The sequence below is a fragment of the Malania oleifera genome, chromosome 10 (genome assembly GCF_029873635.1).
Source record: "Malania oleifera isolate guangnan ecotype guangnan chromosome 10, ASM2987363v1, whole genome shotgun sequence".
NCBI lineage: Eukaryota > Viridiplantae > Streptophyta > Magnoliopsida > Santalales > Ximeniaceae > Malania > Malania oleifera.
The window spans coordinates 58,059,569-58,075,298 of record NC_080426.1 but is presented as its reverse complement, the minus strand read 5'-3'; the positions used below and the strand labels follow the sequence as shown (position 1 = coordinate 58,075,298).

At 37.5% G+C, this 15,730-nt stretch overlaps 1 protein-coding gene across 1 annotated transcript in view; it reads right to left on the bottom strand.

Moving 5' to 3' along the window:
- Positions 1-15,400, bottom strand: part of LOC131166216 (lysine-specific demethylase JMJ27) — a 71,591-nt gene extending 56,191 nt beyond the window's left edge. The window contains exons 1-2 of the mRNA XM_058124562.1: positions 14,702-15,400; positions 13,320-13,450 (exon numbers count right to left, since the gene is read on the bottom strand). Coding sequence (XP_057980545.1) covers positions 13,320-13,450; positions 14,702-15,142 — 572 coding nt within the window. The 5' untranslated portion in view covers positions 15,143-15,400. The remainder of the gene's footprint in view (positions 1-13,319; positions 13,451-14,701) is intronic.
- Between the last annotated feature and the right edge of the window lie 330 nt (positions 15,401-15,730).

The following is a 15,730-nucleotide window of genomic DNA, read 5'->3' as shown; positions in this document are numbered from 1 at the left end:
GTTCCTAAACCCTTAATAGTAGTAGTGGTTCCATCAACAAGGGTAACTTGATGTAAAGTTTTAGGATGCTGGAGGATAGGAAAGAAGTTGGTTACACCTATCATATGGTCACTATATAGCAAAGTTAATATAACTCAAAGACTATTGGTAGAGATACCAGATGACAAATAGACTATAGGATTATCTTTTTGAGCAAAATATGCAATGTTATGAGATGCTTGTTGGGGGTGCCTAATATTGTAAAAACCTTGAATACTATTTCTCTAAAATGTTTATAATGCGTTGTTCACCTACACAAGTGCATGATGAGGGAAACACACTTTTGGGATGTTCAAGCTTGGTATTCATTGTTAGCCAACAAGCTAATAGCTTAAGCTTTTAGGAAAAGTGGTAATCTAACATGGTATTAGAGTTGGTTACCTGAAGATCCTAAATTCTAGTCTCGTTGCCCGTGTTTATTGTATGATGTTTAAAAAATTGTTGTATTCCCTGTTGGCCTAACAAGGCTTACGAATCTTGCTTTAATGATAACAAAGCAAAGGATCTTAACATGTTTTGCTAAGATACGTTTTAGAGCTCAAAAGCTTTCATAAGAAGAAAGATCAAGCTTAAGTGTTTGTAAAGAAGCTCACATGAAGCTTATGCTTGGCCCATGAAAGAAAGAAAAACTTGGATTCAAAGATAGAAAAATCTAATGAAGCTTAAAGTATATTGAAGCTTGAAGACAAGATGGAGTCAAAGAAAGACAAACATGAAGCCATAAATGCTTAAAATGTCAAAGTCTTAAGAAGTCTTTATGTAAGTACTTCAAACAATTTCAATAAGAATGCATGAAACTCTTAGGTTAATTTCTTGGACCTAGATACTGTTTAAAACACTTGAAAAATATTTTTATAAGGTTAAAAGTTATTTCAAAAAGGTTAAAATCATTTTTGGAATGAAAAGCACCAAAACAGGATTTTCCAAATTCTGTTCTTTTTTCTAAATGTGCATTGATGTGCAATTTTCTCTATCAACGGACTTTTATCTTCAAAAATGATCAACATGAAAGTTGTAGGATTTTTTCTTAGCTTTCTGTTGATACCAAGAACATCTAATTTGGAGTTGTATAGAAAAAGTTATGACCAAAATACTGAAGGGTGGTCGAAGTTCTCAGGCGACTGACTATACCTGTTTAGACGACTGAACAACAGACAAAAGGTTCTAGGTGACTGACTCTTGTCAACCCAGGCGACTGACACCTTGCTGCCTTTGAATTTTCAGTGTTTTTAATCACCCAAGCGACTGACTCTTCGTACCCAGTCAACTGACTTTTCGAAAATTCAAATTTTAAACTTAACGGGAAGTTTCCAAAATTGAGTTTTTGAATTATAAACGTCATAAAAACTTGGAAAACACTCCAAGTCGCTTGGGGAACACGAAATACTCTTTTCTAAACATCTATAAATACCCCCCCCCCCCCAAGACAAAGGATTCAATACACCAAGCAATACACAGCAATCAAAGCTCTCTTGCTCTCAATACTCTCAAAGCCCTCTTGCTCACATACTCGTTGAAGTTTCTATTGAGTCTTGTTAATATTTTCTCACCGATCTTTGCACACAAATTCTGAATCTTTCAATCTAAGAAAGAATCCGGTGATATTTATCTTGAGCTTCATCTTTCTATATTGTTATTTAATTGAAGTATATTGTTTTCAATTGTACTAATCAGCTCTTGTTGAGAGTGTCTTTGTACACCAAATTTGTTTTTTGTTTTGTAGATGGTTCAGGTCTTTGAATCATTGTTGGACCAAGCATGGGGTATCGTTTGGAGAGGCGAACTCTAGCCTATTGAAGGAGAGATTGTAAAAGCTGCTCCTGCCTCTCAAAGGAGTGTGTAAGGTTTCTTCTACCCGTAAAGGAGTGGTATAGTGGAATCCTTGGGTGTGTTTGCCCAAGGGGAGGATGTAGGTGGGTATAGCCGAACCTCGTAAAACTCACGTCTCACTCTCTTCCCTGCTCTCATTTAATTTTCAGTTCATATAAACTGCGTGGTTGGATTTTAATTTTCTATTCATAATAACTACGTGGATTGGATATTAAATAAACCAAAGATTAATTTGACTTTGGGATTGCGGAAACCAAAAAGGGAGTAGGTTGGTTGATCCATACAAATTACGGAAACCATAAGGGAGCACGTTGATTGGTTAATACCCAAGACTTATTAATTGAAAGTTTATTTAAATTCTGAGTTTTTGGAAGTGTGTTGGAAATTTACATTGTGTTTCATATTGAGAAATCAAGTTCACTAATACAGAGATTTTATCAGCTACATACTTAAACTCTACTTTGAGTTACTCAAGTGTTGAATCTTTGAAGCATTGCTGAATTCATTCTATATTGTGAATTGTGTTTTGGTTATCTTGGTTGGATTGAATTAAATTGCTGAAAGGGATATTCAAATTGGTATATTCATTCATAAAAGTTTATAACTAAATAAATTTCCGCTGAACTTGTGATTGAAAATCAATTTTGTATGTGTGGTTGTTGAACTTAAAACAAGTTGAGAAAGAATCAATTAAAGAAGGCATAAAGAAATTTTTAAAAACCCAATTCACCCCGCCCCCCTCTTGGGAATACACCTTCCTTTTCATTCCCTCTAATAGGTATTATTATCATGTGTTTTCTCTACATGTGCTGTTGGGCTGCATGTGCGAGGCAGCGTTAAAGCTTGATATATATTGTTTGCCCACAACCTAATAGATTAAGCTTTTGGGTAAAGTAGTAATCTAAAATGGGATTTGGTGTCACCATTCTGACACACACACAACCTTGATACAACAGCAAATCAGAAATACACAGCAAACAAGATACTCTTGGAATTCCAAAAGTGAACTTTCGGACTAATCAAAACAACCAAAAATGAGAGTCCACCACTTATTCAACCACGAATAAGTCACCAATAATCGAACATAGCAGCACCACACCCCCAAAAAAGTTGGCCTACAAACACTGCCACTACCACATGACACCAACCAATCACCTTAATAATACCAAGGAACAAATGCTAAATTGCCATGAGTGAATGATTGAAAAGGTTGAATCTTTAAACAAAAAACACAATCAACAACTTGATATTACGGTCTATGGAAGGACTTAAAGCATTCCAGAAGAAATCAAAGGCAAAACTGGCAGAAAAAAGCCCTCACACGCCGCATATGGAAATGGACCTACTGTGATTGACCTATGTGGGGGCACGTGGGGTACTCTAGCAACAAGTTTCACCCACCTAAAGATCGGAGGGTTCTGTGAATGGATATGGTGTTGGTTTGTGAAATATGGAAGGCTTATTGAGATTCTAAAAAAGGTAGTGTCGTCCAGGAAGTTTCCAACCACTTGGTGACTTCTGGACTTGTTTCTAACCTCTAAAAGTATGGATAATCCTCCTATAACAGCATATTTGCATAGGGCAATCAAGTTTAGGGTTTCGTTTGGCTATAGGGTTTACATCAGATCTTGCACTAATGCCATGTTGAATAGATCCAACCTCAATGATAGGTTTCTCCCTCTATTTACAATATATGTCAAGTACATTCCAATGACCATAATACCCTTACTAACATAACTCTAGCACATACTAATAATGCTAAATGACCAAAATAACCTTTAACAATATGAATATAATTTAGTTGGACAACAGGAGAGAAAGCTTTAAATGGTCACTGCTAGTGATATAGAAGTACCGCACTTGTCTCCCTTTTGCGGATACTGAATGGTTAGAGTAGCATTAGAAAAATCCATTTGCATAAACTAACCCACCAAATTTTCCAAACCATATGCGAAGAGACTCCTTAAGGCCATAAATGGTCTTATGCAACCTACACACGTGCCATGAGCAACATATCACAAAGGTATACCTCTTCCCACACATCCCATATGACAAGGGAATGTTCACATCCAACTCATGTAAGGGCCAATCAAAATTAAAGACCAACAAAATAAATATATGAATGGAATTTAGTTGGGCAAGGGGAGAGAAGTCTTCAAAAAAATCAATACCATATTATGGGTGCATCCCTTGATAACTAGTCAAGCCTTAAGAAATTTAGTAGTATTTTCAGGAGGATATTTGATGATATAGACACAACAACACTTAACCACCAACTCCTTACCAAGAAGAAGATCCACCAAATCCTATGTCCCTTGAGCAGTCAAAGGCATCCTTTTCTACATCCATGGCATGATTCCTCGAAAAGTTGGCAAGAGCTTCAACATATGAAGAAGGGATAAAAATAAGAGGAAATAGGACAAATCAAAAGAACACTAGTGGAAAGAAGGTGAAGAACTAGAACATAATGAGCAAATAGAATAAGCAATTAACAACCTGTTGAGTACAAGTTCTAGTACCTTTCAGCAAGCAATTGGCAAATCCAAGTTAGGTATTGACATATTTCCAAAGCTAGAAGTTGAGATATTGGAGGGGGGAAGAGGCAGCTGCATGGTGGCAATGGTGTCTGCAGCAGTTTTTTACGTACATAAACCCTCAATTGCTTATGATATAAATTGAACATTAATGAAAATACAGCACATAGGATTATAGAAGAAGAAGAGAAACAAAAAGGAAAGGGAGAAACAGCAGTCGACACTCAGCAGTCCCAAGCATTACTCCAAGGCAGCCTTTTTATATTAATAAGAAAAAGATACGAAGGACACATATATCCCATACACAGCCTAAATTTCTAAATAATATTTACCTTCTTACAAAAATTAATACAAGTTTTCTAATTAAACAGTTCCATACTGCTGATGGTTATTTAATCATTTAGCATTATTATTATATGTTAAGAGTTCTGTTAGTTTTAGTGTTAGTTATTAAGGGTATTATGGTCATTCATGTTGTACTTAACATATATTACAAATAGAGGGAGAGACCTATCATTGAAGTTAGGTCTTCCATTTTACCCAATTATTCAACATGGTATCACAGCATGATTTTGAAACCTAAACCCTAATTGTTACCACCACCATCAAAACCAAAGCCTAAAACCCAAAATCCGCTGCATGTCTACCATCATAGAAGAATTTCCAGCAACACAATAGGACTAGAAAACAGCCAGAAGCTGCCGGAAGTCAGACCAGTCGCTGGAAATTTCCTGGGTGACACTGCCAGTTCAAGAACACGAAATCTACTATAGTCACCCACAGACACTGCCAATCTGCTATCCACTGAAATCCCATCTCCAGGAAGTGTTCCACACGCCAGTCAAAGGCTGCCAGGGCCAACCATGCATGCCAGCACGTGAAACTACTTTCAGGCATGTTTTTGACCTGAAATCATCCATTAGTGATCAAATCCCTCTATTAACATGTTGATGGGATTTTTCATGATGTTTTCTGTCCAAAGATTTCACCTTTTTTAATTGCTCATGTGCGGCACCTGAGAAATGATTGTTTGATGCTTCATGAAGCTGCTTATCAAAGGTTATTGAGTTTATTGGGTCTGAAACAGCGGAATTTTCTATGTTTTTTATTTAATGTTCTAATTACTTCCATATACCAAAATATCAAGCTGTTGGGCATGTGTTTTTCTCAAAGATCCAATTTTAGTTTTGACCATGCACTCGTGGTAATTCATTGGTTGCAGTTCGGTATTAGTAAAAGTCATTGGTGACTCTTAGAGTTGTGTTAGTGTTCTTAAGCTGTTTTTTGTGAGGCTGCGACAGTGTCATATAAGTTTGTTAGTGATTTGTCCATGGTAGTTTCAGTGGTTCACTTCTCCAATTGTTCCAATGCTGTGTGCTGGTGTCTTGGGGGCTGCATCTGAGTTTCTTGGTGCTGTGGCAGCCTAGTACGGATTTATTTATCAGTTGTTCATGGTTGTTCCGATTGCTCCATCAATTAATCTTGTTATCATTAGTCTGAGTTAACGAGTGTTGGGATGGAGTTTGCAAATCCCAAAAGTATGGTTCCCTTGTTAGACACCTGTTTGAGTGGACTGCATACTATGACTATATCAGAGGAGGCGTATTCAAGGTTTCTCTAGTATCAATCATCTAAACAAGCATCTTATCACATTGCAACTTTTGCCTAGAAAGGTAATCCTACAGTCTTTACGTCATCTGGTATCTTTCCCACTAGTCCTTGGTTTATCGATTCTGCTACCATTGACCATATAACAGGTGCAACCAACTTCTTTTCTGACCTACAATATTCTAAAAATGTACCTTAAGTTCCACTATTGTTGTTAAGGGGATAGGAATAGTAAATCCTACTCCTTCCATTTCTCTTTCTTCAACTTCATAGATTCCTAAAACCCCTTTCAATCTCATGTCAGAAACTAAACTTACAAAGTCACTAAATTGTTTTATCACTTTCTTTCTCGATATTGTAGTTATCCAAGATCTAAAGACAAGGAAGACAATTGGCACAAGACATGAGGCTCATGGACTTTACTACTTTGAGTCGCCTTCTCCTCCCATTGCCTGCACGGCTGCAACTACACAACTTCAAATCCATTGTTGCCTTGGTCATCCGTCATTGGACAAGTTGAAACAGCTAGTTCCTACATTGAGTTGAATCTAATCTTGAGTGTGAGTCTAATCAATCAAGAAAACATCATCGTGTTCCCTTTGCTTCTCTAGTCAACAAATAGGTGGTAAGTCCTTTCATGCTAGTCCATTCCGATATTTGTAACCGTAGTCGTGACACATCGAAGTTGGGGTTTTAGTACTTTGTTACATTTGTTGATGACTACTCTAGGATAACTTGGTAATATTTAATGAAAGACCATTCTGAGTTGTTTAATATCTTTTGTGCCTTCTATTCCCAAAACTAAAGACTCAATATGATATGCCATTAAGGATACTTCATAGTGATAATGCTAAAGAGTACTTTAATACCCAATTCAATACCTATATGAGTACTTGTGGTATGATCCATCAGTCCTCTTGTGCCCACACTCCACAGAAAATGGAGTTGCAGAGCGAAAAAATAGACATATTCTTTGAGTCACTCGTACCCTATTGTATCAAATGGAAGTCCCTAAAGTTTTTTGGAGTGATGTTAAGCAACTTGCTCTCTCATCAATTAAATGACATCCTATGTCCTTGGTGGTAAAATCCCATATTCAGTTATCTTCCCTAAGGCTCCTTTGTTCTCCCTTCCTCCTCGTATATTTGGTTGTGTGTCCTTTGTCCATCAGCTATCTCCAAGAACGAATAAGTTAGATCCTTGTGCTATCAAATGTATTTTTCTAGGTTATTCCTATACTCAAAAGGGATATTGATTTTAAAATCCTACTTTACATTGATTCTTTGTCTTTGCTGACATCACCTTTTTTGAGTCTACACCATACTATTATGATTCCTTGAGTTGTTGACCTTGATGAGTCTCTACCTCTTCCTTGCCTTCCAGTTCAAATCTATTATTTGTGCTCCCTCCCACATCTTCATCTAGTTTGAATCCTTCTCATCGCTTGGATCATCCCAATTTGCAGGTATACACACAGCAACTCGAGGGAGAAGAGCCTCGTCCAACTTCTACTACTACGCCTCTAGTTATCTTGTCAGATGATCTTATTTCCCATGATGTTGATCTTCCTATAGCTGTTTGGAAAGGTAAACGCACTTGTACCCAACATCCAATCTCTAATTTTGTTTGTTATGATTTCTTGTTGCTCACGTATTATTGTTTTATTAGAACTCTTCCACAATCTATTTCTAAAGTCCTATCCCATTTTGGGTGGAGGAATGCAATGGTTGAAGAGATGTGTGCACTACGTGATAATGATACTTGGGATTTGGTACCTTTTCCTCTTGATAAGTCTATGGTTGGTTGTCACTAGGTGTACAATGTTAAAGTCAATCCTAATGGTTCTATGGCGTGTTTGAAGGCCCGCCAATGTTGCTAAGGGATATACTTAGGTGTACGGTTTGGATTATTCAGACACATTCTCTCTAGTTGCTAAACTTGCTTGGTATCAGAGCTTGTTTAATTTCTATGTGAATTATGTTGCTCCAATGTTTACCACTTGCATGTCATTGCTTTCATGAATTGCTCAATGCTTCTGCTTATACTTCTTTGAATGAAAATGAAAGTGTCTTGTTGGTGAATCGTGGTAAACGCTAGGCTGGCCAGTTAAACAAGAGTACTTTAACTAGCGCCGCACAGTCCTTCACAAAGGTGTGAAATATTCAGCCCGTGACACCTGGTATCAGTAAGTTTGTTTGCCTCTTTAACCACCACTTGTCAGTGGCCTTTACAACAGTTAGATGCGAAAAATTCTTTCCTACATGATGACCTCATGAGGAGGTATATATGGAGCAACCACCTAGGTTTGTCGCTCCATATATACCCTTAATGGTTATTTAGTCATTTAGAATTATTATTATGTGTTACAGTTGTTAGTAAGAAGTGTGAGTTAGTAAGGGTATTATGATCATTGGTACTGTACTTGACATATAGTATAAACAGAGGGAGAGATTTATATTGAAGTTAGGTCTTCTATTTTACCCAATTATTCAACACATACATTTAAAAAAAAGTATAATATTGAGGCATTACAAAAAGAAGTGCAGCTATTCTAATTTGCCCCGCTTTCATTCCACTTTACTAATTTCATTCAAAAATGGTTCAATTAATCACATCTTTTCAGTAGCAACAATGAACCATAACACTAGAAAATGGTGTTCCTACACTGTCAATCGTAGAATTTACATTCACTTGCAAGTTTAGGACACAAAGCCAAAAAAATATGCAAAGTTCAAAATGTATAGAAAGATGTTAGAAGAGAATAGGTGATTTCAGAAATTAGGTTGTGTGAGTGGGGGTATTTTTGTACTCAAGAATTTTATTAGTATTATGAATATATAATAGGGCAGACCTGGAGCTGTAAGTAAGTCACCAGGAAACTGCTGCCTCCTTTCTCTTGCTTTTTTCTTCTTTTCTTGTGATTTCAGAAACTAGGTTGTGTGAGTGGGGCTATTTTTGTACTTAAGACTTTTATTAGTATTATGAATATATATAATAGGGCAGACCTGGAGCTGTAAGTAAGTCTCCAGGAAACTGCTGCCTCCTTCTTTCTCTTGCTTTCTTTTTCTTTTCTTCTCTTCTCTTCTTTTCTTCTTCTCTCCTTCATCTCTAACTTACAACATGGTATCAGAGCATTAAACACCTCTAAATCATCTCTATACTCTGTCTTTCATTGTTTTCTCTTCTCTTCCCCTAATTAATTCTCAAATCTGATTATCTGGTTGGTTTGAGAGTCACTTAGGGACCCTTTTTCATCATGGTTTAGTATGCTCTGCTTCAGGTATACTGCACGTGCTGTTCTGCTGTTCTGACTGGTGTTGGCATGATGAAGCCGTTTTAATTTTATATGTTCATGATTGCTTTCTTGCTTGCGATCTTGTTTCAGTTGCTGCTGGTGGTTTAAATTGGTGTTCAATGACTTTGCACTTTCTTCTAGTCGCTGCCAGCAACAATTCCTGCAGCTGCTGTGCTACCATGTAATTTATTAAGTGCCCATTGCGCTTGTGGGTGCTGCCTGATTCTCCATAGTGCTGCAACATTCATTCTGATACTAGTGTGTGCTAATTGTAGTGTATAGGGATCATCTTGATGGCCACTACAGAGAGCACTTTGCCTGATACTGTTAACATTCAGATCACAGCCATCAAATTCATTGGAATGTTGGATCCTCCAACTGCCTGTTGTAATCTCAGGCAGTGCACGTGTATGTTAATGTGAAAGGGAAGTATCTCCTCCACTCCATACCCAAGGATTATGAAGATTGGATAAATATGCTTTCACTCCATCAACAATTTTTGATTCTCTGATTCCTCTTGTTATCCCTCTCCAAAAAAGTTTTGCTCCTCTTCCAAATACACCAGATGAGGAAAAGATAAACAATTGAGAGTTTATGAACAACAAAAAGCAAGCACAGACATTACTACCACCATGCAGCTGCCTCTTCCGCCCATCACTCTTTCGACTTCTGGTTCTGGAGGTCCCTCCCAATGTTGACTTGGATTTTCCCATTGCTCACCGGAAAGGTACTCAAACATGTACACAGTCCTTAGTTACTTATCCTATTGCTCATCATGTTTCATATCACCTCCCTATGTATTCTTTTACCTTGCCTATTTCCTCTGTTTTTGTTCCTCCTCACATGTTGAAACACTTGCTAACCCTAGATGGAAGCATAAAATGGATGTAGAAGCGGATGCTTTGACCACTCAAGAGACATGGGTCTTGGTGGATCTTCATCCTGGTAAGGAGGTCCTTAGGTGTCATTGGATCTACACTATTAAATATCTTCCTAATGGCTCTATTGAATGCCTTACAGCTCGATTGGTTGCCAAGGGGCACGCCCAAACATATGTTATTGATTATTTTGAGACATTCTTCCTAACGGCTCTATTGAATGCCTTATGGCTCAATTGGTTGCGAAGGAGCACGCCCAAACATATGGTATTGATTATTTTGAGACATTCTCTTTTGTTGCTCGACTAAATTCTCTTAGTGTGTTGATCTCGTTGGCAATTAATTTCGATTGGCCCTCACACCAGTGGGATGTAAAGAATGTCTTTTTATATGGAGATCTGTGGGTAGAGGTATACATGGAGCAACTTCCTGGGTATGTTGCTTAAGGGAAGGATGGTAAAGTATGTAGGTTGCATTGAGCTTGGTTTCACAATCATGGTCTCTACATTTGGCTAGTCTAATCATTTGGTCTTTGACCACAAAACAAAGATATGTATACTACTTCTAGTAGTTTATGTTAATGATATCATCATCACTGGCAATAACCATAGTGGGATTGCAGATGTTAAGCGATGGCTTCAAGCTAAATTTCAAATCAAGGACTTGGGTACTCTGTGTTACTTTCTTGGTATTGAGATTGTATGGTGTAGGAAAGGGTTGAGCCTATCTCAGCGAGAATAACCTTGGACTTGCTAAGTGAGGCTGGCGTGTGAGGAGCTAAACCAACAAATACAGATCCTAACATTAAGTTGTCTAGGGAAGTTGGAAGGAACTTGAAGAGAAGCGTCAATATAGGCAGTTGGTTGGCAAGTTGACTATCGCTAGACCTAACATATCTTTTGAAGTAGGGGTGGTGAATCAGTTTATGGAAAACCCCAAACAACCACATTGGGATGTTGTCTTTAGGATTTTGCAGTATCTCAAAGGCTCTCCCAGGAAAGGTTTGATATATAAATGTAATAAAAATAGTGAGATCATGGGATACTATGATGCAGATTGGGCTGGTTCGATTGATGATCGAATACTACTGGATACTGTAAATTCGTGGGAGGAAATCTTGTTACCTAGCATAGCAAGAAACAAACTGCTGTGGCAAAACCTACTGCTGAAGCAATACCATGCTATGGCTCATACTGTGAGGGAGCTTATGTGGCTAAAATCCCTCATGTCAGAGATGGAATTTTCAGTAACAAAACCAATAGATATGTTTGTCATAATCAAACTGCCATAGCAATCAAGTATTCCATGAGAGGATAAAGCACATTGAAGTTGATTGTCATTTGTGAGGGATGTTGTATTGAAGAAGGTTATGAGGACTCCCTTTTTGAAAAACCTGCGGATCAGTTAGGCTATGTTTTAACAAAGACTTTATTTAATCCTGCCTTGTCTAATGGTCGTAAGTCATAACAAGCTGGGGTTGGGTGATATTTATACACCTACAGCTGGAAGGAGGGACCGCCCGGGGGGGGGGGGGGGGTAGAAAAGAACAAGTTATTTCAGCAATTCAGTTGTGTGAGTGGGGATATTTTTTGTCCTTAAAGAATTTTATTACATAAGAGGCCAAAGCGCAGACCTGGAGCTGGACGTAAGTCTCCAGGAAGCTGCCGCCTCCTGCTTTCTCTTGCTTTCTTCTTCTTTTCTTCTCTTCTTCTCTCAAACTTTACAAAAAAAAATATAGACAAAGGAAAATACAAAATATAAAGGACAAGAATCTAACACGAGGAAAATGGTTTACAAGAAAATTAAAAAAAAAAATCAAAGCAGTTGAAGCACATAAACTATTTCCCAAGAAAATAAAAGAATTATTTGCAAGAAAAAAAAAAAAGGAAAAAAGCAATAAACTAAAAGGGAAGGAAAACATAACAGATGAGGAACATTAACCAGACTATCAGGAAAGGGAGAAAAGCTAAAACCATGGAAATAATCAACCCAAAGGTTCTGTCAGTTGAACAGCAGAACCTTTCTTCAGGAGCCTTGGTGTTCTTGAACTGGCAAAGGATCACATGCTTCCCATTGAACTTCTCAAGCTGTCTCACAAGCCTAACATGAATCCTGCGAAAAGCCTCTTGCAATCTATAGGGAACATGGTCAACAAAGGCCTTCCGGTTCCTAGAAACATCAATTTAAACAGCTGAATTCATGTACAGATCCTCATAATGACTTCTGAGCTGATGGTTAGTATTCTCCGAATCAAATAATGACTGGCAATTAACTCCTCAAATTCTTTCATCTCAGCATCCTTGACAGTCTGACTTTTCCTGGTAAACATCTTGACAGATCTTATGGATCAGGGTTATCAGGCAAAGAAGGATCAGACCTGTGGGGAGTGCTTCCTGCTCTGATATTTCAGTAACTCGGGGTAATTGGAGAAGAGTAGGGAGGAATTGCTATACCCAAGAGTCTCCTCCAACATTTACTAATTGGCAGAGTTCACTTAGCCACACAGTAACTGCAACCACTTAAGTGCCCTTTGTATGTAAAAAAGAAAAAGGCTTTCTCAGATCACCTCTGAAAGTCCTTAAAATGAAAATTTTTTGCAAGTGCTTTCTGGAAAGTACTTTTTTAAGTGTTCACCCAAGCAACACTAATTTGCATGTAAGTGCTTGTTATAAGTGATGAGTACTATAAGTACTTTTCATAAGTGATTAGTGTAAACATATATCCATAAGTGATGCCAAACAGGGGGCTTAATGGAATAAAATGGATCAAAACAAAGAAGAAGCTCCATCAACCGAACTTTTCAGCTACATGCACCAGCTGAGCATAAATCTGCTACATAATATTAAACATAAGATAAAAGCTATCCAGGAGATATTACAGATAGTCATAAAATAATTGTTGATATGAACATACCATACTATCAAAGCAAAATACTGCACTAGTAGAACTTGTTATCAAACTTTTCTGAATCAAATATTATGCAAAATGTACAATCACAAATGTCAAGCCCCAATTGCTAGAATAAATAAAAAAATTTCATGACTGTGTCAAGTGAATATACGGACCAGCTATGATCAATAGGACAATTTTAAGCATAGGTATCAGTGTTCCATAATTATCAGTCATTTTCCTTACCACTTTGCAATGCATTCATAACAGTAGCGCTTCCTTTGACAATTGGAACAGAAGACTACACCACTCTTATCATTCCGCTGACACTGATGGCACATTAAACTCCCATGCTCCTTGTTTTTTCTTGGTTTGTCCTGAAAACAAGAACCGTTTTAAAACATCAAAGCATCAGAAAATCCATTTTAAAGCGTCAAAGTAATCATTTCATTAAAAAATTCAGGGCCTAAAAATTCATATTGCAGCCCGTCAGTTCATCATCAGAAAACAGAAACACTGAATTTTTCTTACCCTCCAGATTGGAAAAAGAAGTTGCTAACATATCTAAGCAAGAAGATGGGAAATTTTTCTATGACAATCTTTGCTTCTGTTGATAAAATTATTCACCAATTGACGACACAATTGCCCATACATATAGGCATGCATGTTAGATCTCAAGTCCAGTCCCATGACCAGGCACAATTACATGAGATTTCATACACAGAAAATGCATTGTTGACAAGACTTCAATAAATTATTGACCACATATGGAGGTAATCTAAGCTAAATGCTCTTGGAGTTTCCATTTCACTTGTGCTAATATTAACAAGCATTTTGCTTTTTTTAATTTTCTCCCATCATGTAAAGGACATCAAATTCATCATTTGTAAAATTTTTATTATGTTTTGAGCATCTTTTTATATAAATGATACAAAGTAGTAACCAAATAAGGCAATCTCATAATACTTGTGGTTAGTCTCATATCTGGACACCATTTCCCCAGATGCCAATCTGTATGTATGCAGGAATCCCACCTTTACCATATACATCTTCCACAACCTCGCCACAACTGCCACTTTCCAACTTATTATCAGAAATAACTGATTTTTTCCTATAAAATAGTTCTCTATGGCTAAACAACTTTGTTTGGAGGTTCGCAAATCTCAAATGGCATTCTTTTTAATCAGTATCTTAAATAACAGCCCTATTTCAATATTTTTTAGTTGTCATACAGAAAGCCATCAACCTAAAGAAGTGCATGAACGCATCAATTGGAATTTAAAAACAATAACCCATACAAAAAGAAAAAAACATAACTTTATCCATTTCCCACCCCCTTCCCAAGTATCAATTTTTTCACCTCCTAAAAAGGACTAGTAAGGGATGGTGGCCATTCTGATAAGCAACTAGTTCAGTTTAGTTTCAATGGCTAACATTGCATCCCATGCCCTCATACTCTGCCAATACCCTCTTAAACCTTTATTTTGCTTTTCCCAGCTTTTTAACTTCTATTAAGCAATCGCTACAGCAAGATTTAACATTTAAAATCAATTACAAACCCAACTTATCAACACATAACAAACAAAAAGCCAAAACAATTTGAAAAAATTAGTAAAAAAAAAACGCACCAGCTCCTGCGCAGCCATCGTTTTATCTTTCTCCATTGGCGTTTTACTGTTTTTCAGGCGACAATTCATAACCGTACCGGAACTAATATGTCCTTCGCCGCTGGAATTTAACGCCGTGTTCCCTGAATCGCTCAAATTCCTATTCACGACCATTCTATCCTTATCAGGGGCTCGATCTAGGCTAGCGTCATCCTCACTCGCCTCCTCACCAGATCCACCTCTCCTCTCCTTCCTCTCGCAATTCCGACTTCTGCTCTCGCCACAAGATCCGCAGCCACTGGAGTGTCCCCCACCGGGAATCCTCCCTCCCACACCATCACCAGAAGCGACTTCTCCGGACTCGATCATCAGTTCTCCTTCCTTCCTGTCCTCTTTTCTTCCTCTGCTTCGCATGCTCGAGCCTGACCTTGGTTCTCTCCTGCCTCCAAAGGCGGCCTCCATGGACGATGACCAACCTTCCCCTCGAAGTCTCAGAATTCAACAGCCATGGTCGATTGAAGCAATCGGATAATTTCAGCCCCTGCGCGCTGGTTAGGACGTAGGATCATAGTAATCTGCGTGCTCGAGAATGATCCTCAATCGACTGCAGAGATCATTTAAACGCTAAGATCAGCTGGAGAGCCACGCAACCCAAAACTCAAATAGGCGTTTGCTTAAAATTCAGCGCAGAACCCACCTAACCGTAGCCGGCGGTTCACCCGCGCCAAACGGTGACGGGAAGGAATAACAACAAAAAATAGAATAATAACTAATTTATTATTACAATAATGTTAAATATTTTAGTGGCACCTAAAATGGGGATAACCTCCTTTCAACACCAAATTTTCTTATTTTGCAAAATCATGTCCTCAAGGTGAAGAAGAAAATTTTAAATTTTAAATTTTAAATATTCAATATTCAATATAAATTAAAACTCAATATCATACTTTGAATTATGATTTTTGTAAATTTGTATATCTTGAATTCTATCTATATTCATATAAATTCTAAATTCTAAATTCTAAATTCTAAATTCTAAATTTTAAATAT